The sequence below is a fragment of the Bombus vancouverensis genome, chromosome 10, assembly GCF_051014615.1.
Source record: "Bombus vancouverensis nearcticus chromosome 10, iyBomVanc1_principal, whole genome shotgun sequence".
Classification (NCBI taxonomy): domain Eukaryota; kingdom Metazoa; phylum Arthropoda; class Insecta; order Hymenoptera; family Apidae; genus Bombus; species Bombus vancouverensis.
The window spans coordinates 13605739-13628587 of record NC_134920.1 but is presented as its reverse complement, the minus strand read 5'-3'; the positions used below and the strand labels follow the sequence as shown (position 1 = coordinate 13628587).

General features: G+C 44.0%; 1 protein-coding gene and 1 long non-coding RNA gene across 5 annotated transcripts in view; both read left to right on the top strand.

Annotated features, from left to right (window-relative positions):
- The window catches only part of LOC117163368 (uncharacterized), an 84769-nt gene extending 81140 nt beyond the window's left edge, over positions 1-3629 (top strand). For all 3 annotated transcript variants that reach the window (XR_013059324.1, XR_013059325.1, XR_004465465.2), the window contains one exon: positions 2834-3629. This is a non-coding gene — a long non-coding RNA (uncharacterized LOC117163368). The remainder of the gene's footprint in view (positions 1-2833) is intronic.
- Positions 3630-3677: 48 nt separating this feature from the next.
- The window catches only part of LOC117163365 (uncharacterized), a 150540-nt gene continuing 131368 nt past the window's right edge, over positions 3678-22849 (top strand). For both annotated transcript variants that reach the window (XM_076622016.1, XM_076622015.1), the window contains exon 1: positions 3678-7930. In XM_076622016.1, coding sequence (XP_076478131.1) covers positions 6583-7930 — 1348 coding nt within the window. In that variant the 5' untranslated portion in view covers positions 3678-6582. The remainder of the gene's footprint in view (positions 7931-22849) is intronic.

The window sequence follows — 22849 nt, the reverse complement described above, 5'->3', positions numbered from 1 at the left end:
TTTGTATCGAGTTCCTTTCGACCGATCGTTCTTTATTCGGTTCGTTCAATGGGTCCGCGACGTTGATTTGACTGAAATTGCCACGTGTTGTGTGTTCCACCGGCAATAAGAGTACGCGAGAGAAACGATCGAGGTTACGACGATCGAATTAATAGCGAGCTGAATTACAGTCTATGTTACGACATTACACGATCAATTCACGTTTCACGTAAACGCAAATGTCGAGCATCACACGGCACCGGATACCTTCGATTATACCGAACAAACGCGAATGCTCCGTAGTCGAATGGCTGTTTATAGAATATTTTCGACCATATACGTACATCGCCTTACACAGTTACGTTGAAGATACACGTGTCTCTCTTGGAAACAAACTTGGATAATCCCTTGCGATTACATAAGAGTTTGTATGAAACGTATACCTATTTTTTATTTAAAGATGGTATGTATTTTTTTAACATGTACGAAGTCGAAACGATCGTGGAAAATACGAGAAAACCGAAATTTTGATATTTGGCATTAGAACGAAAATTATCGTCTTTGTTAGGTTCGTCCATTCCATGTGTAGGCATAAATGAAGTCGTTAGACGCGGGTGATCGTACTAATTGTAAAAATTGTAGCAGTTTGCGTCTTCCACGCGATTACGATACATCGTGTGTGAATATTTATTTGAATATTTTTATTTCGGGTAACCGAAGCGAGTACGCGACGCGTAGCAGTCGTGCGAGCGGGAAGAGGCGCGAGCACCGTACGTAAGAATGTGAATCACCGTGTCGTGGCGCCTTCTAATGTTCTAATCTTCTACACGCATGGACATAGGTCCTTTCGGCGTTTATCGACGCTCACCGATGTCCATTTCGTCATTTTTCCGAGCCGTCGCATCAGCGGCGGTATTCCTTCGTATTTACGAGGCGCGCGGTAAATGCTCGCTAAGTGACTCGGTGACTTGGTTTTGACCGAACAATCGACACAAGTTTAACGTTGTCCGTGGTCAGCTGACAGCGAGTATGCTTCTGCGGCAATAGGAAAATATTTCCAGAATGGGTCGAACGAAAAATCCGAAGAAATCGTGGAACTACCATCAGCTATCTTCGAGAGCAACTACGAGATGTTCGACAACGGTGGAAATTTGACGCGCGTCGTAAAAGTCGAAGACCGAAGGTATGTCGCGAGGCGATCCTCGATGAATGGTATCTTCCCTTTATCTTTGTACACGCCATAGAAGCTGTTTGTAGTCCGTTCTACCAGATGAGATAGTTTTCCCCGAAAAAGTCGCTATTAAGCCCCTTCAAACCGCATACCCGATGCGTGATCCTTTCCTCCTTTATTTCTCTCTCGTTTTTGTCCCTTTTCCTTGTACACCTACGTTTCCTTATTTTTCTTCTGCTTTCTCATTTTCTTCTCCTTCGTGACAGGTATCGTTCTAGTATAGGTCGTTTCGTTCGAACAGGCAAAGTCGAGATCGAAGTCGTAACTCGAATGGATCGATGCACGGATGAACGATACCGTGGAAATAGATACTATGTATATCGATAGGTGTAATTTTGGACGTCTGGTTTCGTTAACAACGTATGTATTTCAGAGTGAGAAAATGCTATAGTGAAAATAGATACATGCTACGTACGATCGATAGGCGTTATCTCGGATGTCTGGTTTCGCTAACAATGTACGTACGTATTCGACGGTATTTCTATAGCGAATTACGATAATAACGTTGCAATCGAGATTGCGAAGCGACTATTTGTCGGCTGACCGTGGCTGTGTCAGATGCGAAGGCTACATTATTAAAAATATATACCACCGCGTTTCATAATCTCCTTTCCGCTTTGGTTTTCATAGGATTTGACGTTCCGTATTCGAAGCGATAACAAACATTTCTTACACTTGCTTACGATAGAAAAGTATTCGATTTCACATACGCTACGATTTCGCACATAACGATGTACCGATCATCGAGCTGAAATAGAACGAGCACCTCGAATATCGCGAATCATCGTCCTCTTAATCGCGAAATAATCGATATTCTCGCGTCTAATGTTTAAGGAGAAGCCAATTCCGTGTATGACAGGTTGAAACTATTGAAATTTAGAAATGTTTGTTAAAAAAATCGGTTCTATATGGAATATCGATTAATTCGAACTTTCGTTTTCGTCAAACTTATCTTATCGCAATAAGCAGAAAGTAGCCGTGTTGGTTGATAAAAATAGATAGGTAGACATTTGAATACACGTAATTATGTTGCATAGAAACTTGTTGCGTACCAAGTAACGTAAGATTGCAAGAAGAACGAAGAAATCTGCTATTCGGCATCGGCGTATCGCGTAAAGTAGTATAAAAATAAAGAAAAACATCCGCCAGATATCAGCGGCTCGATAGAAGAGCGACACAGTAGAAAAAATAAATTGGCCCGAGATAAAAGCTACGAGGCGGACAATTATCGATAAGTTGACTATTTTAGCGATCGTAGTTAAAAGTTTCGATTCGATCGTTTGGCCATCGTACTTGAGAAATTGTAACTTTATCGTTAGATAACCGAAACGCGTAAACGTCGAGACTCTGTATGTATGTACGTATAAACATGGTTGCGTGGCCGAATAATTCTCGAAATTCCGCTTAGCCTGGTTCTGCGAAATTCCTGGAAGGCAGGATCGCCTGGAACAAAAACCGTGACCAAGGTGGCTTGTCGTTTGACGAGCTTACGACCGACTCGTGCTTACAATTGTCCCGTTCTCGCGGTTCTACGCGTATTTTCGTGAGCGTAATAAAAGAAAAGCGGGATAATCCGCGGATATCGCGTTGGGACTGAAGGATCGACCTTGTTACTGTTTGCAGGTACGCACGGCTGACCTCGATAGGGCTTTCGCTCGTGTCTAAGGAAGAATGAAAAGGAAACGAAGGAGCCGAAGAAAACGAGAACTGGTGCGTGCCGTAGCTGATCCTGCAGCAGTCGCGCGTTTGCGAAGCGCGGCGTGAAAAAAACCGAGAAAGAAAGAGGAGACCGAGTTTCCGTTAGCAAGACGAGGAGGGAAACTAAGATCGGATCGAAGGGAAAGAGACGGGACAAGGGTGGAAGAGACGTCGGAAGAAAGCGCGGTGGAAAGCAGAAGGCAAAGGAAGACCGTGTAAAATATAAGGTAAGAGAAGCAAATAGGCCGGAACGAGACGAGAGAGAAACGATCGGAGCAGGATCGGGAACCGACGACGAGCGCAGCGACAAGGAAGACGAGGTGGAGGAATCGTGACACGGGCGCGTGTGCAACAGGCGATTTCTGAGCGATTTATCTTGCCAGGTTTGCAGGTGTTCGCGTGCGTCCTTCGTGGCCTTGTTAACGGGCTTCCTCTTTCTCTAGCCCGCCCCGGATAGGCTTTTATCGTTCCTCTACCGGCGACCTTCCAAAGACACACCGTGCCGTGAAATAATAGCACGGTTCAAAATAGACGGAAATCAGAGGTCAGATTCGAGAAGCGGGAAAGGAAGAGGAATAGAGAGCGAAAGAGCGATGTTGCTAATCGCAAGAGGCGAGTGACGTCTCCGTGGAATTCCAGGGAATCGGAGGAAAGCGCGGTGACGTACGAACTGGTGCGAAAGAGGAAGGATCGGAGAAAGAACGAGGGAAGAAAGGGTGAAGAGGAGGAGGAGGAGGAGGAGGTGGAGGAGGTGGTGGAGGAAGAAGAAGAGGAGGAGGAGGAAGAAGAAGAAGAAGAAGAGGAAGGAGAAGTTGGGGCAAAAGAGGTATTACGAAAAAAGGCGAGGACAAGAAAGAAGGAATACAAGGAGAGACGGAAAGAGACAGGAGAGTAAACGCAGTGAAAGAAGGAAAGGAAGGTGAGGAAGGCGGCGAAAAGAAAGAGCACAGGTAGACAGGTAGAAGGTAAGAGGGAGATAGGAGCGAAGTAAGCGAAGGAATAAGAGGCGGTATAAGGGAAGAGAAGGAGGGGAGTAGCGCGAAAGAAGAGAGGGAGAAGAAGAGGCGCGTGGTGGTCGTGATGGTGAGGTAGTGGACGAGAGCGAGCGAGCATCCAGATCTGTCGCGTGCTGCGTCGCTCTGGGATGGGACGGAATCGGGACGACACGGTACGAAGCGGAACGGGACGAAACGGGACGACGGCTACTACTACAACTACGAGGACGGGATGGGATGGATGCTGCGGGCCCGTGTGAGTAGCGAGTCGAGTCGATCCCCGCGCGCTGGTATTGGTTTCACTCTCGGCTGCTGCCGGCCCGTGTGCTGGTGTGTCGATCTCTCTACGAGAGCGAACCGAGGAGCGTGCCCGAACCGAGCCGGAGAAGAGAACCGCGCCACTCGTTCAGTAGTTTCTCGGACGCCGCACCGCCACCATCCGACCTGCCAGATAACCCCGTCGACTTTACCGGACTACCCCCGACCTCCTAATAATAACGACACGAACCACGACATCGCGCGACAAACGTTCGATCGTTCGGTTTGACGAATCGCCGACCATCCGAATCAAACAGAGCGACGATTCATCCGTTTTCAACCGTCACCAAATTTTCCAACCAACTTTGGTGTTTACCGTGATCGTCGTCGTCGTCGTCGTCGTCGTCGTCGTCGTCGTTGTCGTCGTCGTCGTCGTCATCGTCGTCGTCGTTGTCGTGGTCGTTCGCCGCATCTCGCCTCTCCCGATGTGAGTCGTGAATCGTAAGACAGAAAAATCGGCGAGTAGCGCACGCGGTGGTGGAAAATCGTGGTGGATCCTTGGAACGACGATCGGTCACGAGGGATTCGAAAGTTATCGCGACTCATGGTCGCGCGGCAACTCTCCACTGGCGGATCCACTTTGGCTTTTTCGTTTTCGTCGCTTTAAGTTCGCGTAAAGTAACCGGTGTGGCGTGGTCCAGTGTCACACGCACGGAGATCGTTAGCTGTTTTCCTTTAACCCTCGCGTCGCTTTTTGAGCACATCGCGTTCCGTTCGATTGTTTGTCAGCAAACCGGGAAGTAGAAGAATCGCGGTGTGATAGCGGGTCTTGCCAGGTGTTTGCTCGCGGTGCGTGCGACGAACGTGCGTGCTCGTGGCGAACAACGCGACACGTATCGGTCGTGCTGTTACTCGTGTGTAGTGTGCACGAGCCAACTTTCGCGAACGTAATTATACGTTGCACCGATTCTTCGGAGTGGTGAGAAGCAGAAGAAGAAGCAGCAACAGAAGAAGAAGAAGAAGGAGGAGGAGGAGTAGGAGGAGGAGGAAGAGAAGGAGTAGAAGAAGAGGAAAGGGAAGAAGAAAGGGGAGAAGAAAAAAAGTAGTATCTAGTAGCGATGACGTTACCGGTGATATCTCATTCCTGACCGAAAGAAGAGTATTTCGCGAGAAAGAAGTACGCGCGTGATTACGACCCTTGGCGACTCCGGAAGGATACGCTCTCCCACGGCAGCCAGGGGGAGGGAGAGCCGTCGAGCGAAAGAGAAACGGTGATATAGAGGAAGACAGAGAAAGAGGGGGAGGAGGAGGAGGAGGAGGAGGTGGTGGTGGAGCTGTGGTAGAGAGGGAGGAAGAAAGAGAGAGAGAAACCCGTTAAGGCGGTACGAGTAACGTGTCGGTGGAAGTTCTTGCGATTGATAGAGGGACTAAGAGAGAGGGATAGAGCCAAGTCGACGAAGGTAATCGGTAGCATCAACCTGCGTGCCTCGACAAAACCGATTAAAGACGAGCGAGCAACGATCCTTTCGCCTGCTTTGTCGCTAATTCAGCGTCGTCGTTCGCCTTTTCGTTCGGTTACCGGCTGCACGACCGATCTTCAGCCAGGATCATTCGCAGTGTAACGAGTACCCTCGGCGATATCGGGCACAGGAAGCCTCGACGATCTAGTCGGTCGTTTGCATTCAGGATCCATCGCACGTCGCCTCGATGCTACCTCGTAAACCAATTCCGTGGTTCCCTATCTTCGCGAACAAGCCGTTCTGACTGGCGCGCGTCGTCGATCTTCTGGTTCGCGTTGACGAGCGACACGGATCGTCCGTCGACGAGATCGAGTCCTCGTCGATCGGCTCGTGGAGGATCGGTGTTGGCCGCGGTAGAATCGCAGCCACGGGGGTCCGCAATAATGCGAGAGTATCGGAAACGCGGTAAATGGACGATAACGGCGGGCCAGTTGCTGCTACATCTTCAGTGTTCCGAGAGAATCTTGTTCCAGCGGTGGTTGTGTCCGAGGCGAAAGTAAACCAACGAGGATGAGGTGGACTTGCATCGTGGAGCTGAATTTTCTACGCTCGTGTGACTCCCTCTACGACCCGTCGAATTGCGTGCCGTGTTTTTAATTTGATCCATCGAACGACGATAACGACCACTACGACCATAACGAACGAGCAGAAATTTCAAGACGCAAACGAATCTAGGAAAAGCAAACGAATTATCGAAAGAAAGAAAATAGCAAGAAGGGGAGGAAGAAGGAGGAAAAGAAGAAGAAGAAGAAGAAGAAGAAAAAGAAGAGAGGCGAGAGAGAAGAAGGAAAAGAGAAGAAAAAAAGGAAAGGAAAGTGAAAGAGATATTAAGATAAAAGCGTGAAGAAAGTGGCGTGTAGATAAGAAGGAGGGCTCGGAAAGGAGTGTGGATGAGACCGTCATGCCCGCTGAGATCGACACGGGCGGGCCAAGGGTGCTGCACTGTGATTACCGTGCCGACTGCCCGATACCAATCGTAGCGTCAGTTTCCACCGAGTCTTCCTTGTGCGGCGAGAATAGAGTTGTCGGAACGTTGACGATCGTACGACGACTTCCGCGGATCGACGAAAACCAATCGCTCGATAGCAAAGCCCTCGAGTCTCGTCGTTGCTTCGGTTTCTCCTTTCGTCGAACCGGCGACGCGTCGTCGTCCAGCCGTTCCGGATTCCGAGGTTTTCGACGAGCGGAGCCGCGTGATATCGCGTTCCACGATGTTTCCGATCGTCATCGGCAGCCGTCGAACGACGCGCTGTCGTGTACGATTCGACGCGAGAACGTGCATTATCGTGAAAATAGTTTCTATCCGGTGCAACCGGAATCGCGACTCGGCGATGCGATCGTCGTGGACCGGTCGTCGATCGACCAAGAGGCGATAACGGAGACACGATCGGGACAACACGAGTATTCGGTAGAACGCGAAACGAACCGGAGACTCGATTCGACGAGGCTTCCGCTGCCTTCGAGCAAACGCGAAAACGATACGGGTCATAGTCGACATCGGCATCGGCACCGAACTCGCGAACGAGAAGGCGAAGAAGAAGCCAGCCGCTGCTCGAAACGTTGCGGCCTGTCAACCGCGACTCGCAATTGGCCGCGGTATCGCCTCGCGAGCCATGTCCCAATAGGGAAGTCAGCAGCGCGGTTCTCTAGTCAGTCGAACGACCCTTCGAGATCGGGCGATCGCACGAGATACGAGAAGTTCGTATCGGTGCCGAGCGCGCTCCCGTCCGTGGCCGATGAAACGTGGAAGGAAGTGGTGGACGACGCGACGAATTCCTGGAGTAGCGAGTCGCGCGTCACCAAGGTCGTGGCGAGTACCGATGGCCAGTGCCGGCAGACCGACTTTCCTTCGTTCGATCCCCAGGAGTCCTTGACGAGAAGTGACCGTGGAACGAGGAAGAAGAAACGCGTGTGCTCTAACAACCGTTCGACGTACATTCAGTTAGCGTTACTGTTGTTCCTCGTCGCGTTCGGACAGTGCGGACTTCGTAAATCAAGTGTGGTTAACTACAGTGTGAAACCGAGTACAACCGGGTTGAGTGTGTTGACGATTGGTACAGTTATCAGTGCAGTGAGTGCCGCCCCGGTTGATTTAATGGGTGACGCCGGCGTGAGGGCAGAACGATCGGCCAATTTGTCGCACATCACTGGCGCTTCCAGGAAAATCCAGATGTACATCAAGAATCGGCATTTGCAGATCCTGCCAGATGGCACGGTAAACGGTTCCAACGACGATACTTCGGATTACAGTGAGTACTCTGTCTACCAGTGAATCGCATTTTTTTCTCTGTCCTTCTCTCTTTCTTCTCATCTTTCTTTCTTTCTTTCTCTCTCTTTCTTTCTCTCTCTCTCTCTCTCTCTCTCTCTCTCTCTCTTTCTTCCTTTCTTAATATACAATCGTAAATCATCCATCGATACCGCACGCGCAGCATGCAAACTGGAAACTGGAAACGTTCAATGATCGCGCGTAGTTTTGTTGTATCATTTTATATCGTGCATCCGCATACCGCGGCTGATGCTTCGTCCAACATCGACGTTGCTCCTTTCTTGTTGGCTTTTCCTCCTTTTATCCGTTTCCTCGGCGAAGGAAAACGGTTTTCTGAAATTGATACCGCGTTCTGGGCAGAGGCTTCATCGTAAACGCCAGTTGGTACGGTTCCAATCGTTCGTTGATTGTATCGCGAACGTTGACTTCGCCGAGGCTTCCACTCCAAGCACAAGTTGCTTCGTTATAACTTATAACACGCGGTTTTAGAATTTCTTGGCATACGACGATTACGTAGTCGAAGCTTTCTTATTAACGAAATCAAACTTCTACCATGTACCTACGTACACGGTTCTTGCTATGTACATACTTTTGAGACTGATCGAACGAACATCGACGAACAAACGCGGCCGATACGTCGATGTTTGTTTCGCGTTAGACGCGCGCCAGTTATATCCGTCGTCCGAATATTTATATTTGAAGCAACAGATAAGTGTCGGATAATCGAATCACGTGCAGGTAATACACGATCGAAGTACACTTTGATAATTCGTCTTGTTTCCAAAGCGTACAACTTTCTATTAATATTACGCGGTCTATTGAAATTAGCGTAAAGCGCAAACGTAATGCGAAAAAGAAAAAGAAAAAGAAAAACGCAAAGAAACGGGAAAGCAATCGCGTAGCTGAGAAAGTGCTCGCCTTGCGATCCGACTCGAATCGGCGAAATTAACGAGAGAATGCGATCAGGTCTGCGACTGGGTCGAGAGAGCTGATCCAAGAATATGCGCTGCCTAGTACATGTACCTCTTCTTAAGTAGTCCACATTAACCTTTGAAACTTTGATAGTCTATCGTTGGTGACTCTAAATTCACGCTGTCCGATCGTAGTTTCTTTTTTCAAACGAGGATAAGCGCTCAACTACGTTTGAACTTCTTTCTACATCATTTAACCTTAATCTTCGTAAAACGAACAAAGTTCTTCCGTTAGACGGCCCCTCGCACTTAGCTGTTAACAATAAGGTCAATTCGACGAACGTCGAATCTGAATTTAAACATTCACTTTCCAGTTTAACGTCGCAACGTTCCGTTGCAGTGTGATATTTTTATAATTCGACCGCGAATATTTGTCAAATAAATTTATACAAATTCGTGTCTTCGTTATCGCGCGACCGAATAAATGGAATTTAATTTCTTAGCATCGGAAGCATTTCCTTTCTTTCGCATCTTTTACGCCGTTTCATTTTTACGCTTTCGACGTGTATAAAAATGAATTCTACCATTAGCATAAGCGTATAAAAATTCAAAGTCTGTTTATGATATGGGGAAATCGAATTAGAATTTAAGCGTGAAAGTTTCTTTCGAGAGAAATTACGTATGAAAATGAAGAGTTACGTTTGTAAGGTTTAAGTAGAAAATTGTTCAACTAACGCAGAGCTCTACTCTCTGGTAGGTATGGGAACAGAGATGTTATGGCTACGGAAAGGAAGAAACATTCTCCGTTTCTATAATATAATTCCTGGCCTTATTTCCGATAATTGTAGCGGTACTCTTTAACCAAACGCTTGCTTAACTTCCCTAACGACGCGACGCGACACGACGACACGAAAGCTGTGTACTTCTATATCCTCTCTTACGTAAGAACGCGAGAATAACGGATTTCGTGTGACGTTCGAAAATCTTTCACGCTACAATATTTTTAATGCGTTTACTCGAATACGTTAGATACAAACTCGCACGAGTAAGTATTTACCATTCGAATCGTGCAAAGCAAATATATCATATACCCGTATCATGTATAATGTATAACGGTATGTATAATGATTTACGTATCTGATTGCCGAGAGTTATAATTACTCGAGTTACGCTTGAAGATGAATTTCCAGCGGATTAGAATTCGTAGTTTTTTTCTTTGTAGTTTAGTGGAGTAACATTGGGCCTGAATGATTTAATTGCGATTTGTATATATCTTGCCAAAATACTTCTGGCTTGCCAATAGACACTGCACGCCGCTCGACCATCAGTGACTAACTATTCTATTTTCGACTCTCTTCCGGTGTTGTTTTTAACCCTTTTATATTTTGATTTACTTGTGCGTGTAACCGTTCTGTTGCACCACGGGGAGTGAAACAATGTTTAAAGAACAGTGATTTAGATTTTTCGGACGAATAAGTTATACGTACTATCTCCGATATAACACACGCAAATACGTATTTGCTACGTTTCCCCGGCTTGAATGTTTCTAGATCGCGATAGACACGGGATTTGTTAAATTTATTAAACCGAACGTAAATTGCCACTAACGCGGTACACGACTGGATAATTTAATTCGTAACCGATAAGACGCGATCTATCGGACTCTGGTAATTTTTACTTTTGATCAATTTTGCTTTTAGGTAATTTGGAACCTGTTATACGTACCTGTCGATACTTGTTAACTGCAATAATACAATTTTCAAACGAAGGAATAAGTAGATTGCGAATTTGTATGTATTCGTGGGAAGTTTAAACGTGCAAAAGTAGACAAAGTGCGTGTAATGCGCAAAAATATATGAAATACGGCCGAAGTAAGCTTTGCGTGATAATGTTTGGTGGTCGAAACGAACACGTTCCGTTTCTTTATTGCAAGATTTGATAGGGTAGGATAAGATTATAAGATCGCATAAGTATCCGCAGTCTATCGTTTTATAGAATTTTATCGAAGTCGAGAAATTTAAATTCCATGGAACTTCGTCAATTTTGTCGCAAGTAACACGAAAAATGTAGTTAACGACAAACCGCTCATCGCAATAAAAATCTGCGATCTTGTAAAAACTGTAACTTATGGCAATGGTAAATGGCAAATATCCATATCGTTTTTAACGATCCCTAAGTTCGGAACTTTTCTGTCGAAATTTTTTTACGAAACGACCACTGTCTATCTCAATTACGACTCGATGTAGCTTTCGTTCTTAACATTGAATTCATTCTTCGAAGCGGCACATAAACCTCATTTACTTGGAACGAATTGAATAGCGTTAGAAACGAGGTTTCACCGACCGTCAAACGCAGACTGCCAGGGTGCAACGTTTTATATATATATTTCCAGCTACCAATTAACCCGTGCGGTTCTCGCGAAAACGTCGCGTTGCATAGCTTATTGGTCGTTAATAAATATTTACAACTGAAAAATATGTTGTCGCGTCGCATCGACGAGGACGAACGACGCCGCTCGTAAATACGGCTACTCGTTGGCCGTTCTCGGCGACCTAAGACAACGCTCTTTTCAGTGTTTCGAGCCGATTTAATCGCGAAGATTGTATCGTGAAGGTAGTTGCGTGACGTCGACCACCACGTTGATTAAGTAATAAAAACACGAAAAGAAAAATCGAACCTCATCGCGTAACGTGCGCGAGCAGCAGCTGTACGAAACGAGTACAACCGCCAGGGATCATCCAAGAGAGTTTATTGCGCTCGAACCAGCTCAGCGATACGTTTCCGTTCTATTTCTAATAATCTGTCACGTGTTCTCTTTTATGCTTTGGCTTTACGTTGGGAAAGTCGCTTTTTACAGTGACTATCGCGTGACTCGCGAATGTATTCCAGCGCTTATATGGAAATTTTATTAACACTGTAACGAAATTCAAGACTCGTAATTATATCGATGAAATTCGAACGAAACGCGAACAAAAATATTTCTCCGCCGCGAAATTCGCATCTTTCAACGGACACTGTTAAACTATATTTAACTATAACAAGAATATCTGAACGAAAAATTAATTTCACGTCTTAGTGAGATCTTCTTCTGCTAATTGGAGCAGCTTGATCGCAACAGCGGTGTTTATAACGCAGTCTACAAAGATGGATCGTTCTAATTAATATATATGTCGTTTTCCAGAACCGAAGGGAAGCGAATAGAAAATAAAAAAACAATCTTCGATGGATTGCTCGACGCTTTTTACGATTAATAGCTTTAATATAAATACGTTCCTGACACATGGGATTGCGGAAGTTCGATTATTAAGGTATTCGTTTTACGGTATAAAGATCTTGTTACTGTGCCGTCTGGGAGACGATCCTATCCGAACAAATATAATGGTATCGCGAAAAAATACTCTTCGCTCGTCACTGACGGAAATGCTAATCTTGATGCTTTGACAGCGTGGTTGACCTAACGTAAACGTTAATTAATTCGACGAGTATGTATACCCTGGGATTCGAGTTACGATGCACTTTTTCCCGGAACGATATCACATGTTGATAATAGACGTATAACATTCTTATTTCCTATAATTGCGAAACATAGGCAGTAATTGTACATTTCCTCTATTTTTCTCAGCTCTGATTCATAGATGATTAATCGACGGAAATTTTCAACGTCTTCCTCTCATACGTTCCACTCTTCCAACTCGTATAATCATGATTCCTTTTCTTTTCTTCTTTTTTTTCTTGTCCACGAGTCACAATTTTTATTTTTAGCTCGATGATATGTCAACGCTCCTTTTCTTACGAGAATTGAATTTTTTAACTTCGACCGACACTTTTTACGAGGATTTCACTTTCTCCCAGCTTCCTTAGACGTAGCATTCGAACAGCTTTGATTTAAGAATGTTCAAAGGTTTTCGGACATTTTTAAATCCTTTTTCACTCGTTTTCGACTCAATCGTATCTTTGTATCGTTAAGAACTGCCTCAAATTTGAAGAAAAATCTGATAAATCGCTACCGATACACCTGATTTTTCTCCTGGATTTTTCTTTAAAAATTCGTTTAAAACGCGTCTTTCTGTTTATCAAAACGAAACGCGAGCAATTAGATAGAACGATAGACGAAGCTTAAATATTAAATGGCCACGCGCGTTCTCCTTAAAATCGCGCGTAACTACCGAAAGCGACAACTGGTCTATTTCGTTCTTTCATTCATAACCGTTGCTCGAATGGAGACTTTCTCGGTCACAGATACTGTGAAGCGTGGCTGGCGATCGACTCGGTACGCTGAATAAATTATATTCCGGAAGTAGACGGGGTTCGATCAAATTTTTCTGCTCACGATGTGTAACACGACCATTGAGCGCCTACCATTCAAGACGAAAGAGGGAAGAAGAAAAAAAAGGGGAAGGCAGCGGTCTGGCAATAAATCAGTCGGCGAGGGCCGGTGATAACGGAAGTTTCGAGGGGATTCAATGGCCCCGATACGTCGCTATCAGTTGGAGAGAATGCTGCGCGATTAGGCAAAGACGGAACTATCCGGAGGGATCGCGAGGTCGTGACCTACATATTGTATGTGTTGCCCATGGGCCATGAAAGAGAACGAATTTCGTGGATCGGTCGTACATCGACTAGACGTCGTTTACACGAGTCACGCGGCATATTTTATTTTTTTAGATTTCAATTTAATCTTTTTCCAAGAATTTTTCTTTGGAATTTCAGTGCATTTTATAAACGTAAAGTGAATCGATCCATTGTACGGAGGTTGGTTTTTAAAGAAGCGTCTTTGAAGAAGTATGATTTAATATAATCGCGGTACATGAACCGAAAAAAATTTTTAAATATCGTTATATAATTCGTTTACACGAGATTATTGTAACAGTAAACGAAATAAATGTACAGTTTAGTATCACGCTTACAATTTTATATGCAAAGTAGATTTAGCGTATTAACAACGTAATCTCACGACACGATTAAAACTAGTAACACTTTCGAGGAAACGTAATTTCATGAATTTCATTGATTCTCATTCGCCTATTTTTTATGTCGCATAAAAATCTCTGCCATGTTATCTTTTTGTTGGCGTTTTTCCAAGCTTTCGAATCTATCTGTTCCGACTCGCACGCTGTATGCCGTAGACATAATGATACGTAATTTCGTTTATATATACGACTATTTGTATGCGCAGAAAGCTACATAATACGCAGAAAGTCACATGATGCGTATTTATCGAATCTTATAAATTCCGTTGATCACCCGTGGAATATTTGTAATCGTGTTATCTCGAAGCGTGCAACGTTCCGCTACCTAATTGAATCGTAGGTATGGCATCCTTTCGTTAATTAACTCCGAATGTCGTACTGATAAATCGGCAACGTCTTATCGCTAGCGATCGTCCTTTCGAATTGCTTAATCTCTTCGCTGCTATACAAGCGAAGATGTAATCGCTTACCGTGAAACTTTTTCTATGTTTATTAAAGAAACCGAGTAACCGACAAGCACGTACACACCTGCAAACACAGCGCGTCGTTAGAAATTATTCTTACTGCTTAGCAGCAATGTATCAGCGTACGCTGGAACTTTGATCTTCTTCGTAATCGAATAAAATTTATATCAATTTATGAAATTTATTACATCTATTTTCGAACGTCTATTATTTATCATCTAAAAGTTACAATTTCGATTTACATCGGCCTCGTCAGGATACGTCGCTTTTAACGATAACAATATAGCAGTACGAGCTATGATATATTCAAGCTTGAAAGGTAAAATAATAATTTTTAATACGAGGTTATACGATATACGCGCGTTAATTTTTTATCGGTATGATAAATACACGAGGGAAAATAATGTGAAAACCTCTGCTAAATAATTTCTTTGTCGTTGCCTCCCGTAACGAAAGAATGGTTGGTTGAAATCGAGAACAACCCTCTCGCTGTTTAATCGACTAGAAATATATCGGATCGTGGCCGTGGAATTATACGAACTGCCGTGGATCGTATTAAATATGATTTACTAAAGAGCAAAATCGGGCGTGATGTATGAAGACGGTGGAGCGTAGGGTCGTGTCTTAGAAACGATAATTAATGGGAGTCGATGCGAAAGGACGTGACGTTAAGTCAAGTTAAACTCGGTTAGTCGAACTGCATCGTGCCTGCCGTCACGACGAGACGACGAAATACCGAACGTACTACCGTCTAATCCCGTGGAATACTGAATTATGGTAGTTGAGCGCAGGAAGAGGCTGATGATGGGACGAGTGGGACGAGAAGCGTACAGTGTACATTGAACGTTACGCGTTCCCGCGAGTCCATTCAATTGCTCCAGCGGCATCTTATTTTCGTCCCCTTTTCTCGCAGACGCGCGTGATTTAAGTGACTTTGGAAATTAAGATAACATTGGCAGGACAGCCTCGTTGCCGCGATACGTGTACGCTGGCATTAAGCGTGATTGAGAATTTTGCGGCATGTCGTGAGCTTGTTTCGTGAGTTAATGGGTGGTCCGAGTGTGATATTTTTCTGCGGCGTTCGCGTCGTACTTTATTTCTTTCCTTTCTTTCTTTCCTTGTTTTTTCTTTTTTTCGAAAGGGGCAACTTCTCGTTTGGTTGCGCGATGGAAACGTTCGAAAAACTCAATCTTCCTTCGAACACTCTTCGTACACTTGGAACGTTCTCGCTAACTGCGGCAGCAATTTCTTCTTTCGTCGCACACGATCGGGACTCGAAGCACGCGTGATTCGAGTGGCCGACCATGTTCAGGCGGCGCGGCGCGGAGCGCCCATAAAAAACACGCGTCGATGGGACAGGGTAAATTTTGATTTACGTACGCGGTTAGCACGCAGTCAGGATGCACGAACCGCATCGTGCAGCTTTCTCGTGCGTCCACGGACGACGGAGAACGGGAGCATATATAACGGTGATTTGTCATCGTACCAAGATTTCGCGATTTAAGAACCCACGAATTGACCCCATGCGTTCTCCACCGTCTCCAGACAGAGAGATTTAGAGGCGCAGCTCGGCGACGTTTAAACTTTAAACGGCACGGCGAACCGCGTGGAATACCGATCGCGGCTACTCGCGTCCTGCCACGTAGCCTGTCGGCCTTCGAGGATTCCTAATTAACCGTCCCGTTGCACCTTTTGCACCGCTTCCACTCCTTCCCACTCCAAATCGTTCGAGTCGTTCGAGTCGTTCGAGTCTGACCACCCGCGAACGAACCGGCCCGGAATCGCCCAAGGTTCGTTGATCGTTGCGTACCGAGGTTTTTGCGTGTCCTCGGTGACGTGGACCAAACATATACGATATAATCGTCATGGAAACGGTACATATACGACCGTGCTTGAAGAAAGGATACCGATGGTGAAATTATCGATCTTCGGCTGATGGTTCATAGATACAAACGAACCCTCTACTTTCGCACGATGCGATTTATCTCGCACCTTGCTACTTCAATTTTCGGGAGTTAGGAACGGTTAAAGAGAACGACGACTAAATAACGAACAAGAAAAAGGATAATACGCAATATCTAGGCGGAGTTAGAAATCGCTCGTTAAAATCGTTAGAAAATTTTGAAGCATGAACGAATTCCAACGACAAAGTGTAACTGAGAGAGAAGTTCTGCCTCTTTTTCGGCCGAGAGTCGAAGGAAAATATCGGAGAACAAGAATTTTTTTGGAAAGTACAACGACGCGCGACCATTTTATAGTTATGGTATTCTTTGTAATGGAAACAGTTTTTTCCACGATACGATCAATCGCCTTTTCTTGCTCCACGTAGAAAAATATTGCACTAAAATGATTGTAAATCCAGTTAAAATTCTGTAAAATATCGCTTTTGGAATATAAACGGAAAATAAAAATTTATCTAACCGGAAACATATCACTGTAGAAGGAAAAATCTAAGAATAGTTTATCATAATGGATGCCGATAATGTTCGGTTATTTGAGGTTTATTCTGTTTGCAAAAGTGTGGTGTTAAGAAAATATTTGAACAAAGGTGTATTCAATATAGGTAGGATATCGTTGAACGGATATTTGAAGAGATCTGATTTTCCTTTTGTTTGAAGAGATCTGATTTTTCTTTTGTTTGAATAGAGATAGCATCGGAGCTTCCCCTTTTCTCTTATTTGAGGATTTTGTGTACCGTAACAGATAGAAGAAAGTTTATCAACTTATTAGTTTAGTATGTACTCGTTGAAATATAATATTTACCATGAAACATATATCTCGAATGAGAAATAACAATACAAAATTACGTGTGGCTACTAAAAAAAAATGTTGAAAAAAAAAACAAAATATAGAATTCTTCTAGGAAAATTACTTCGGCAAAGCTATTGTTATTATTTTAGTATTTTATCATAGTATATAATTTTATCGTAGCATGTACGCTATAGAAATGTCACCAACTCGAATGTACGTTCGACGTACATCGTACGTACATATGAAAAGCGTATGTAAGTCTAACTGAACTTGATTGATAAAGATAGAACCGGGTCATCGCCCGATTGATAGACCAAGTAACCAATTACATTGTTTATCAAATTTGAAAATTGTAGCAGTTTTAAGCACAATTCGCGACGATCGAACTGAAAACTCGTGTCCTATGAAACATTAATTCGGTACTTCCTCAATTACGGACCTGCTATTAAACGAATACACCTGTTTCAATGAATTTAATTCAAACGATAAGAAACTTCTCTTCTTATAGAAATATAGAAACTATTTCTTCCAACGATAACAAGATCAATCGTTGTCCAAAGCGTCTTTCCGCGATATTATGGATAATAAGTACGTAAATGACTTTAAATTCCGCTCGGTACGTAAATAAGCGTAGGACCAAATTATACATTTTTAAGCGTATACGCTATTACGCTTGTTTCAAAACTTGTACGCTTGTTTGAAAGCAGTTTCAGAAAATATCAGAAATTATAAGATATAGAAGGTATAGGTAAAGTAAAAGAAACGGTATGTTTTCCAGAAGAAGCGAAAAACTGCTATTGAACGTAACCGAATCAAACCTATAAACAAGAAGAATAATTCTCACAGGACAAGCTCTTTTTCTTTCATTTTTAATTGTTGACCCTGGAGAACCAGCCTTCCAGACAGAACGCAACCGATAATAAGACGCGTTTGTAGGATACGGCACGGTGATTTACACGGCAAAATGAGAAAGAGCGACATAACTGTCCTCTGTCGACGATATGACAAACGTAAATAAATAAGATTTCGACAATTATTGACCGAGAAATGTCTCTGCAACATTTTCATAGCGATAAATCGAACATTTTTTTAGCTGTGTCGCTCTTCACGCAACGATGCGATATGCTTAACACGTTACAAGATACGAATTTCTGTTGGAATTCCAGCATCGTGAAAAATGTGCCACGTTGGTTGAACAGATGAAGCGAGACGGATAAAGGGAACCAGACGATATTTCTTATCGGTTCAGCGAACCTTATCCGGGTGTCGATATTCGTACAGCTTCCTGATGTGGCGTAAAATCGACACGTGCTACGCGATCGACGGCTAACCGATAAGAGGCAATTTTCACGTTGTCAAACGGTGACCGATAAATTCGCAAACAGGCTCGTTTCAACATATTACACGCGCCTCGTACGCGTATAATTCACGGGGAACAGTGTCGATAGTTGGATAGCGTCGTTATCTCGAAAACGATTTCGTCGAACCTGCCCCTTTCACCTGTCTTACGATATTCTAGAATTTAGACAACTGACTGGTGTGATATATTCGTCGTTATCGCTAAGAACAGTTAGCCTTTATTGCGACATTTTTAGCTAAACTTCGTGACACGCGATAGGATGTGTAATTACCGAGGGAAAGCGATAAGCACCGTGTCGAGATGAAATTGAAGGTTGTAATTCAGGATAAAATACTGTTCGACAAGGATGTTTCTCCAGATTTTACGACGGAATAAAATAAACACTGTTGCTTGTAATTTCTACACATCGCTTCCTAGAAATATATCTATAGGTGCGAAATAAAGTTTATATGTTTGAACATAGTAAAATAGGAGAGGGATTAAAGAAGATTTACATCTCTGGTGGTACGAATCGATCTTGTACGAATATCGTTGCATGTTCTTGCGCTCTCTCTATTTACAATGGCTTCGTTCCCTTTATCCACAACGTTACACACACCAATTAGTTATATAACTAATATTTCGAATTCCACGATCGATAATTCTTACAAATCTGAAATAAGCAAACGAAATAACGATCGAAGAAGTACAGATATCGAGCGATATGCAAATTACTGTGATTATACGTAGGTATGACATTTCAAATTTTGAAGAAACTACGCGCGATTAACGTTTTATCGTGTAAAACGATATTCGATATGCAGCGATCTCTAGTAGATCTTCGTACAAGTTGTAAACTCCAAAGAAGGAGGTTTCGCGAGGGAATTTCTAGTTTGCCTATTCGAGTCTCGTGGCTGTCGGTGATTTATTTAGGAAATCGTGACGTTGGAGGGCCCACGATACCAGGAATCGGTAAACAGAGAGACTTAATGAGAACAAATGATTGTCCTAAGAGGCTCGAGTTAGACAGAGTGATTTATGCTGGATCGAGGGCGCCTCACTAAATCAATTGCACTTTCGATCGATCCCCTCCAGACGGTGCATGGCGCATCCCCCGGTATGCAAATCGTCACGGGGATAAATCGGCACCTTGGGCGACGTGGCGCGGTTAAATCGAAAGATATTTATAGCCCTTAAAAATAATAAAGTGCGATCTAACTTTTCGCACTTGGGGGCCTCGATTCGCTCACTGTTACGTGCATTAACGAGAAAGAAGTGTAGTCGGGGGCGTATACAAAGCCGCGTTTTGCGTTCGTACGACAGACCTTGTGACTTTCATTGAGGGGTATTGAACTATTCGAACGATATTAGCCGGCACGTATCGCTCGCGGTGCAATTTATATCGCGAGCAGATTCGATGTTTCGCTCGCGTCGACCGGTAACAAGTACAATTTATTTTACTATTCTCAGCAACCGACCCGTATGTATACTGGCAACGATTAGTAATTTTATCTGGGTTTCGGTGTCGTGATTTCTCTCGCCTTCCCCCCTTTTTTTTCTACCTTTCTCGAGCTTTGCGCGAATAATTTCCGCATAAAAAATGTGCCGGTCGGCACATTGTACGAGCCGGGTCTCGTTGCTGCAAATTGGACGAAATGGCGCGGTGCGGCGAGGCGCCGGTGGGATGAAATTGGAGGTACGCGCACACGTAGTTTGGATTTATGGCGCGAGCTGCAATTATTTTCGTCGGTGATTTTGAAATAATTAGCGATTCGATGAATAAGTAAACTGGTTATTTCGTCGCACTCGCGGTATATACTTTATAAATACGAGGGTATCGTCACAGCGTTGATAAAATATCGTGAAATATGTACAGTAGTAGAGATACAGAGTCGTGCACGAGAGAGGCCACGGCTAATGAAAAATATTAAGCTTGAAACGTTGCGATGCGTATAGATTTAACGTTAGTTTACTTATAGAATCGTCGAGTGACTTACCTTCTTCTATTTTTTTATCACACGTTACATTCATCTTCGATTCATCCAATTCGGCTCGATTAATTCCAGTTGGATTCTTAAAGACAATTTGTTACCAACGACGAGATCGATGCTGTACGTATTATAACGTATCGTTGTATGACAAACTCCGAAGCAATCTGGCAATAATAATTGTAATAATAATAAAAAAATTCCGCGTATAAAATCGATTATTCCGTAGCAGAATTTAATTTAACAGAAATACGGTGGTAGACACGTAACTCGGACCACGAAGATTTTTCCCATCCGGTAGAAGCATCGACGATAACCGTTAACAAGATCGGTTCTTTCCTCTTGGAAGAATCCTGTACGGCGTAAAAGTATCGGTCGTAAACGATCCAGCGAAACGAACGAAACGAAACAAGCGCGTAAAACTGTTAACGAACAACGAGGGAATAACGAATTCGTTAGAAAAGTACGATATCGCGCGGCGCGGTTGCATTGCAGCGCGTTACCGCGATTGCACTGGTGCACGCAATAACGCATGTACGGAGCTTTACGATTTCCATCAAAGGCTCGTTAATGAACTTTTGTCGCGGCTATAGGCCATTATCGCTGTTGGCCGGGTTCGCGTGGTCGCGATCGTGATATGCTAATGCCTCGCGGCTCCTCAAGAACTCGCTCGATCCGCACGAACGCTTCGAGTAGTAACGCGCGCGTCTTGTCGACACGATTGCGGTTATTTCCAAAGGCAGCATTTCGGTCAGGTTCAAGCGGTTCCCGTAGCCATAGCTCGTACTTCTCCTCTACTTTCTCACGTGTCTCTTGTACTTCCTCGTTGCGGTCGTGGACCACAGGTATTTCGAGATATTTGAACAGGGATTTATGTGTGTCGGCGATTCTGATTGCCGGCTACGCGCTCCTTCACTGCCATTTCCAACGAATTTTAATCTCAAGTGGATGTCAAGCTGCGTGCTGTGGCTGCGTGTTTCGAACAGCACCGAACAAGTATCTAATAAACTCGTGGAAATATTTTGTCAATACCGAGGTACGGAAGAAATCGAAGAAACATTCGGGTTTTGTTTCGGTTTCGAAGTAAAGGCAAGTTTCTATCGTCATCTTCTACAAACGAGCCGTGGCAATAACAGCATCACACGAGTAACGTGTCACACAGCTCGTTTAGATTCTTTGAACAAGCGTCCCGATCGTGTAAGCCATAGAATTGGAAGTAATTAGCGTCTTTGAATTATCATCTCGAACCGTTACACGCGTAGATACTACAAAACGTTCTTCCTTCCTCGATCGTGATCCACGATCTCTTAGATTCTAGATAGAAACATCGACTGGAAATAACTCTACACGTTGGATACTGCTACATAAAGGGTTAAAAGACAGCCAACTTCCCGAACAAAAGAACTTTCTCGATCGCCAGACATCTAACGAATCAATCGTGTGCGTGTTCACGTGTTAACAAGCTGTTCCCGGTATCGTTTCACGGGAAAAATCAAGAACACTGTTTGTCCATGGGGCACTGGAACGAAAACACGTAATTTATACCATGACCATGCGAGAAACCGATGTAAGATAATTGAAGCACGAAAACACGGAACACGTGTCGGTGAATAGCGTCGTAGTCGTAGAGTCTAGAGCGCACGGAGTCCCTGCGGCAACGTAGCTCTTCATCCTTCGCTTGACACCCACACGCGATAGAGCGTGCTGCGTGTTGAGCGACTGATTGCTCCGCCGCTTTTAATTGAAATATCCCGGACGTAGGTAACTGAAATGCAATTAATGCCAAGGGAGTGCCGGTGAAGCGCATTTTCGTCTCCGTAATGTCGAAAAGATCGGTTGGGTTTAGCACGGATACGCTACGCCGTAAGGTGGTGTTTGTTGGATCTGTCGGACGTCTGATCCGCGAGTCGGACTAAGCAATTTGCCTCGTAACTCGTCAAATCAAGTCGTAAAAGGTTGTTGGGCGTTCTACGATTGAAAACAGTTTACTTAAGTGGCCTTTAATGGCATGATATACAACGAAATACATGTATCGCGTAGTTGACATTTCGATGGTCGTCGTTTTCTAGAAGAACGTAACTCGTACTCGTGAAAAGGAGGGAAATTTGTTCGGTGTTTGTATTCTCACTTGTAATTACCATAATTTAGTAGCCTGTATAGATCGCTTTGTTTCTTTATCTTACCAGTCGTTATACTCGATATTAAGATTATTCGTATCGTTTCTTCATCTTTGATTCGTTTCCTCGCTGGACGATAAAGTGCACGATGTTTTATCATGTTCTCGTTGTTAGATATATGTAAAGGCTGATAGTGTTTCAAAACGTGTAACAATTTTGAGTAAAATTCCAAGTTCGGAAATGTCCAGTTTAGTCGACGTCAAGTCAAACTGGCACAAAATATTATGACATTTGCAGATACTTTATCAATTTATCGTGTAGGCGTTTTAATATCTGAGGTCGACACCGTACACACGTGGACG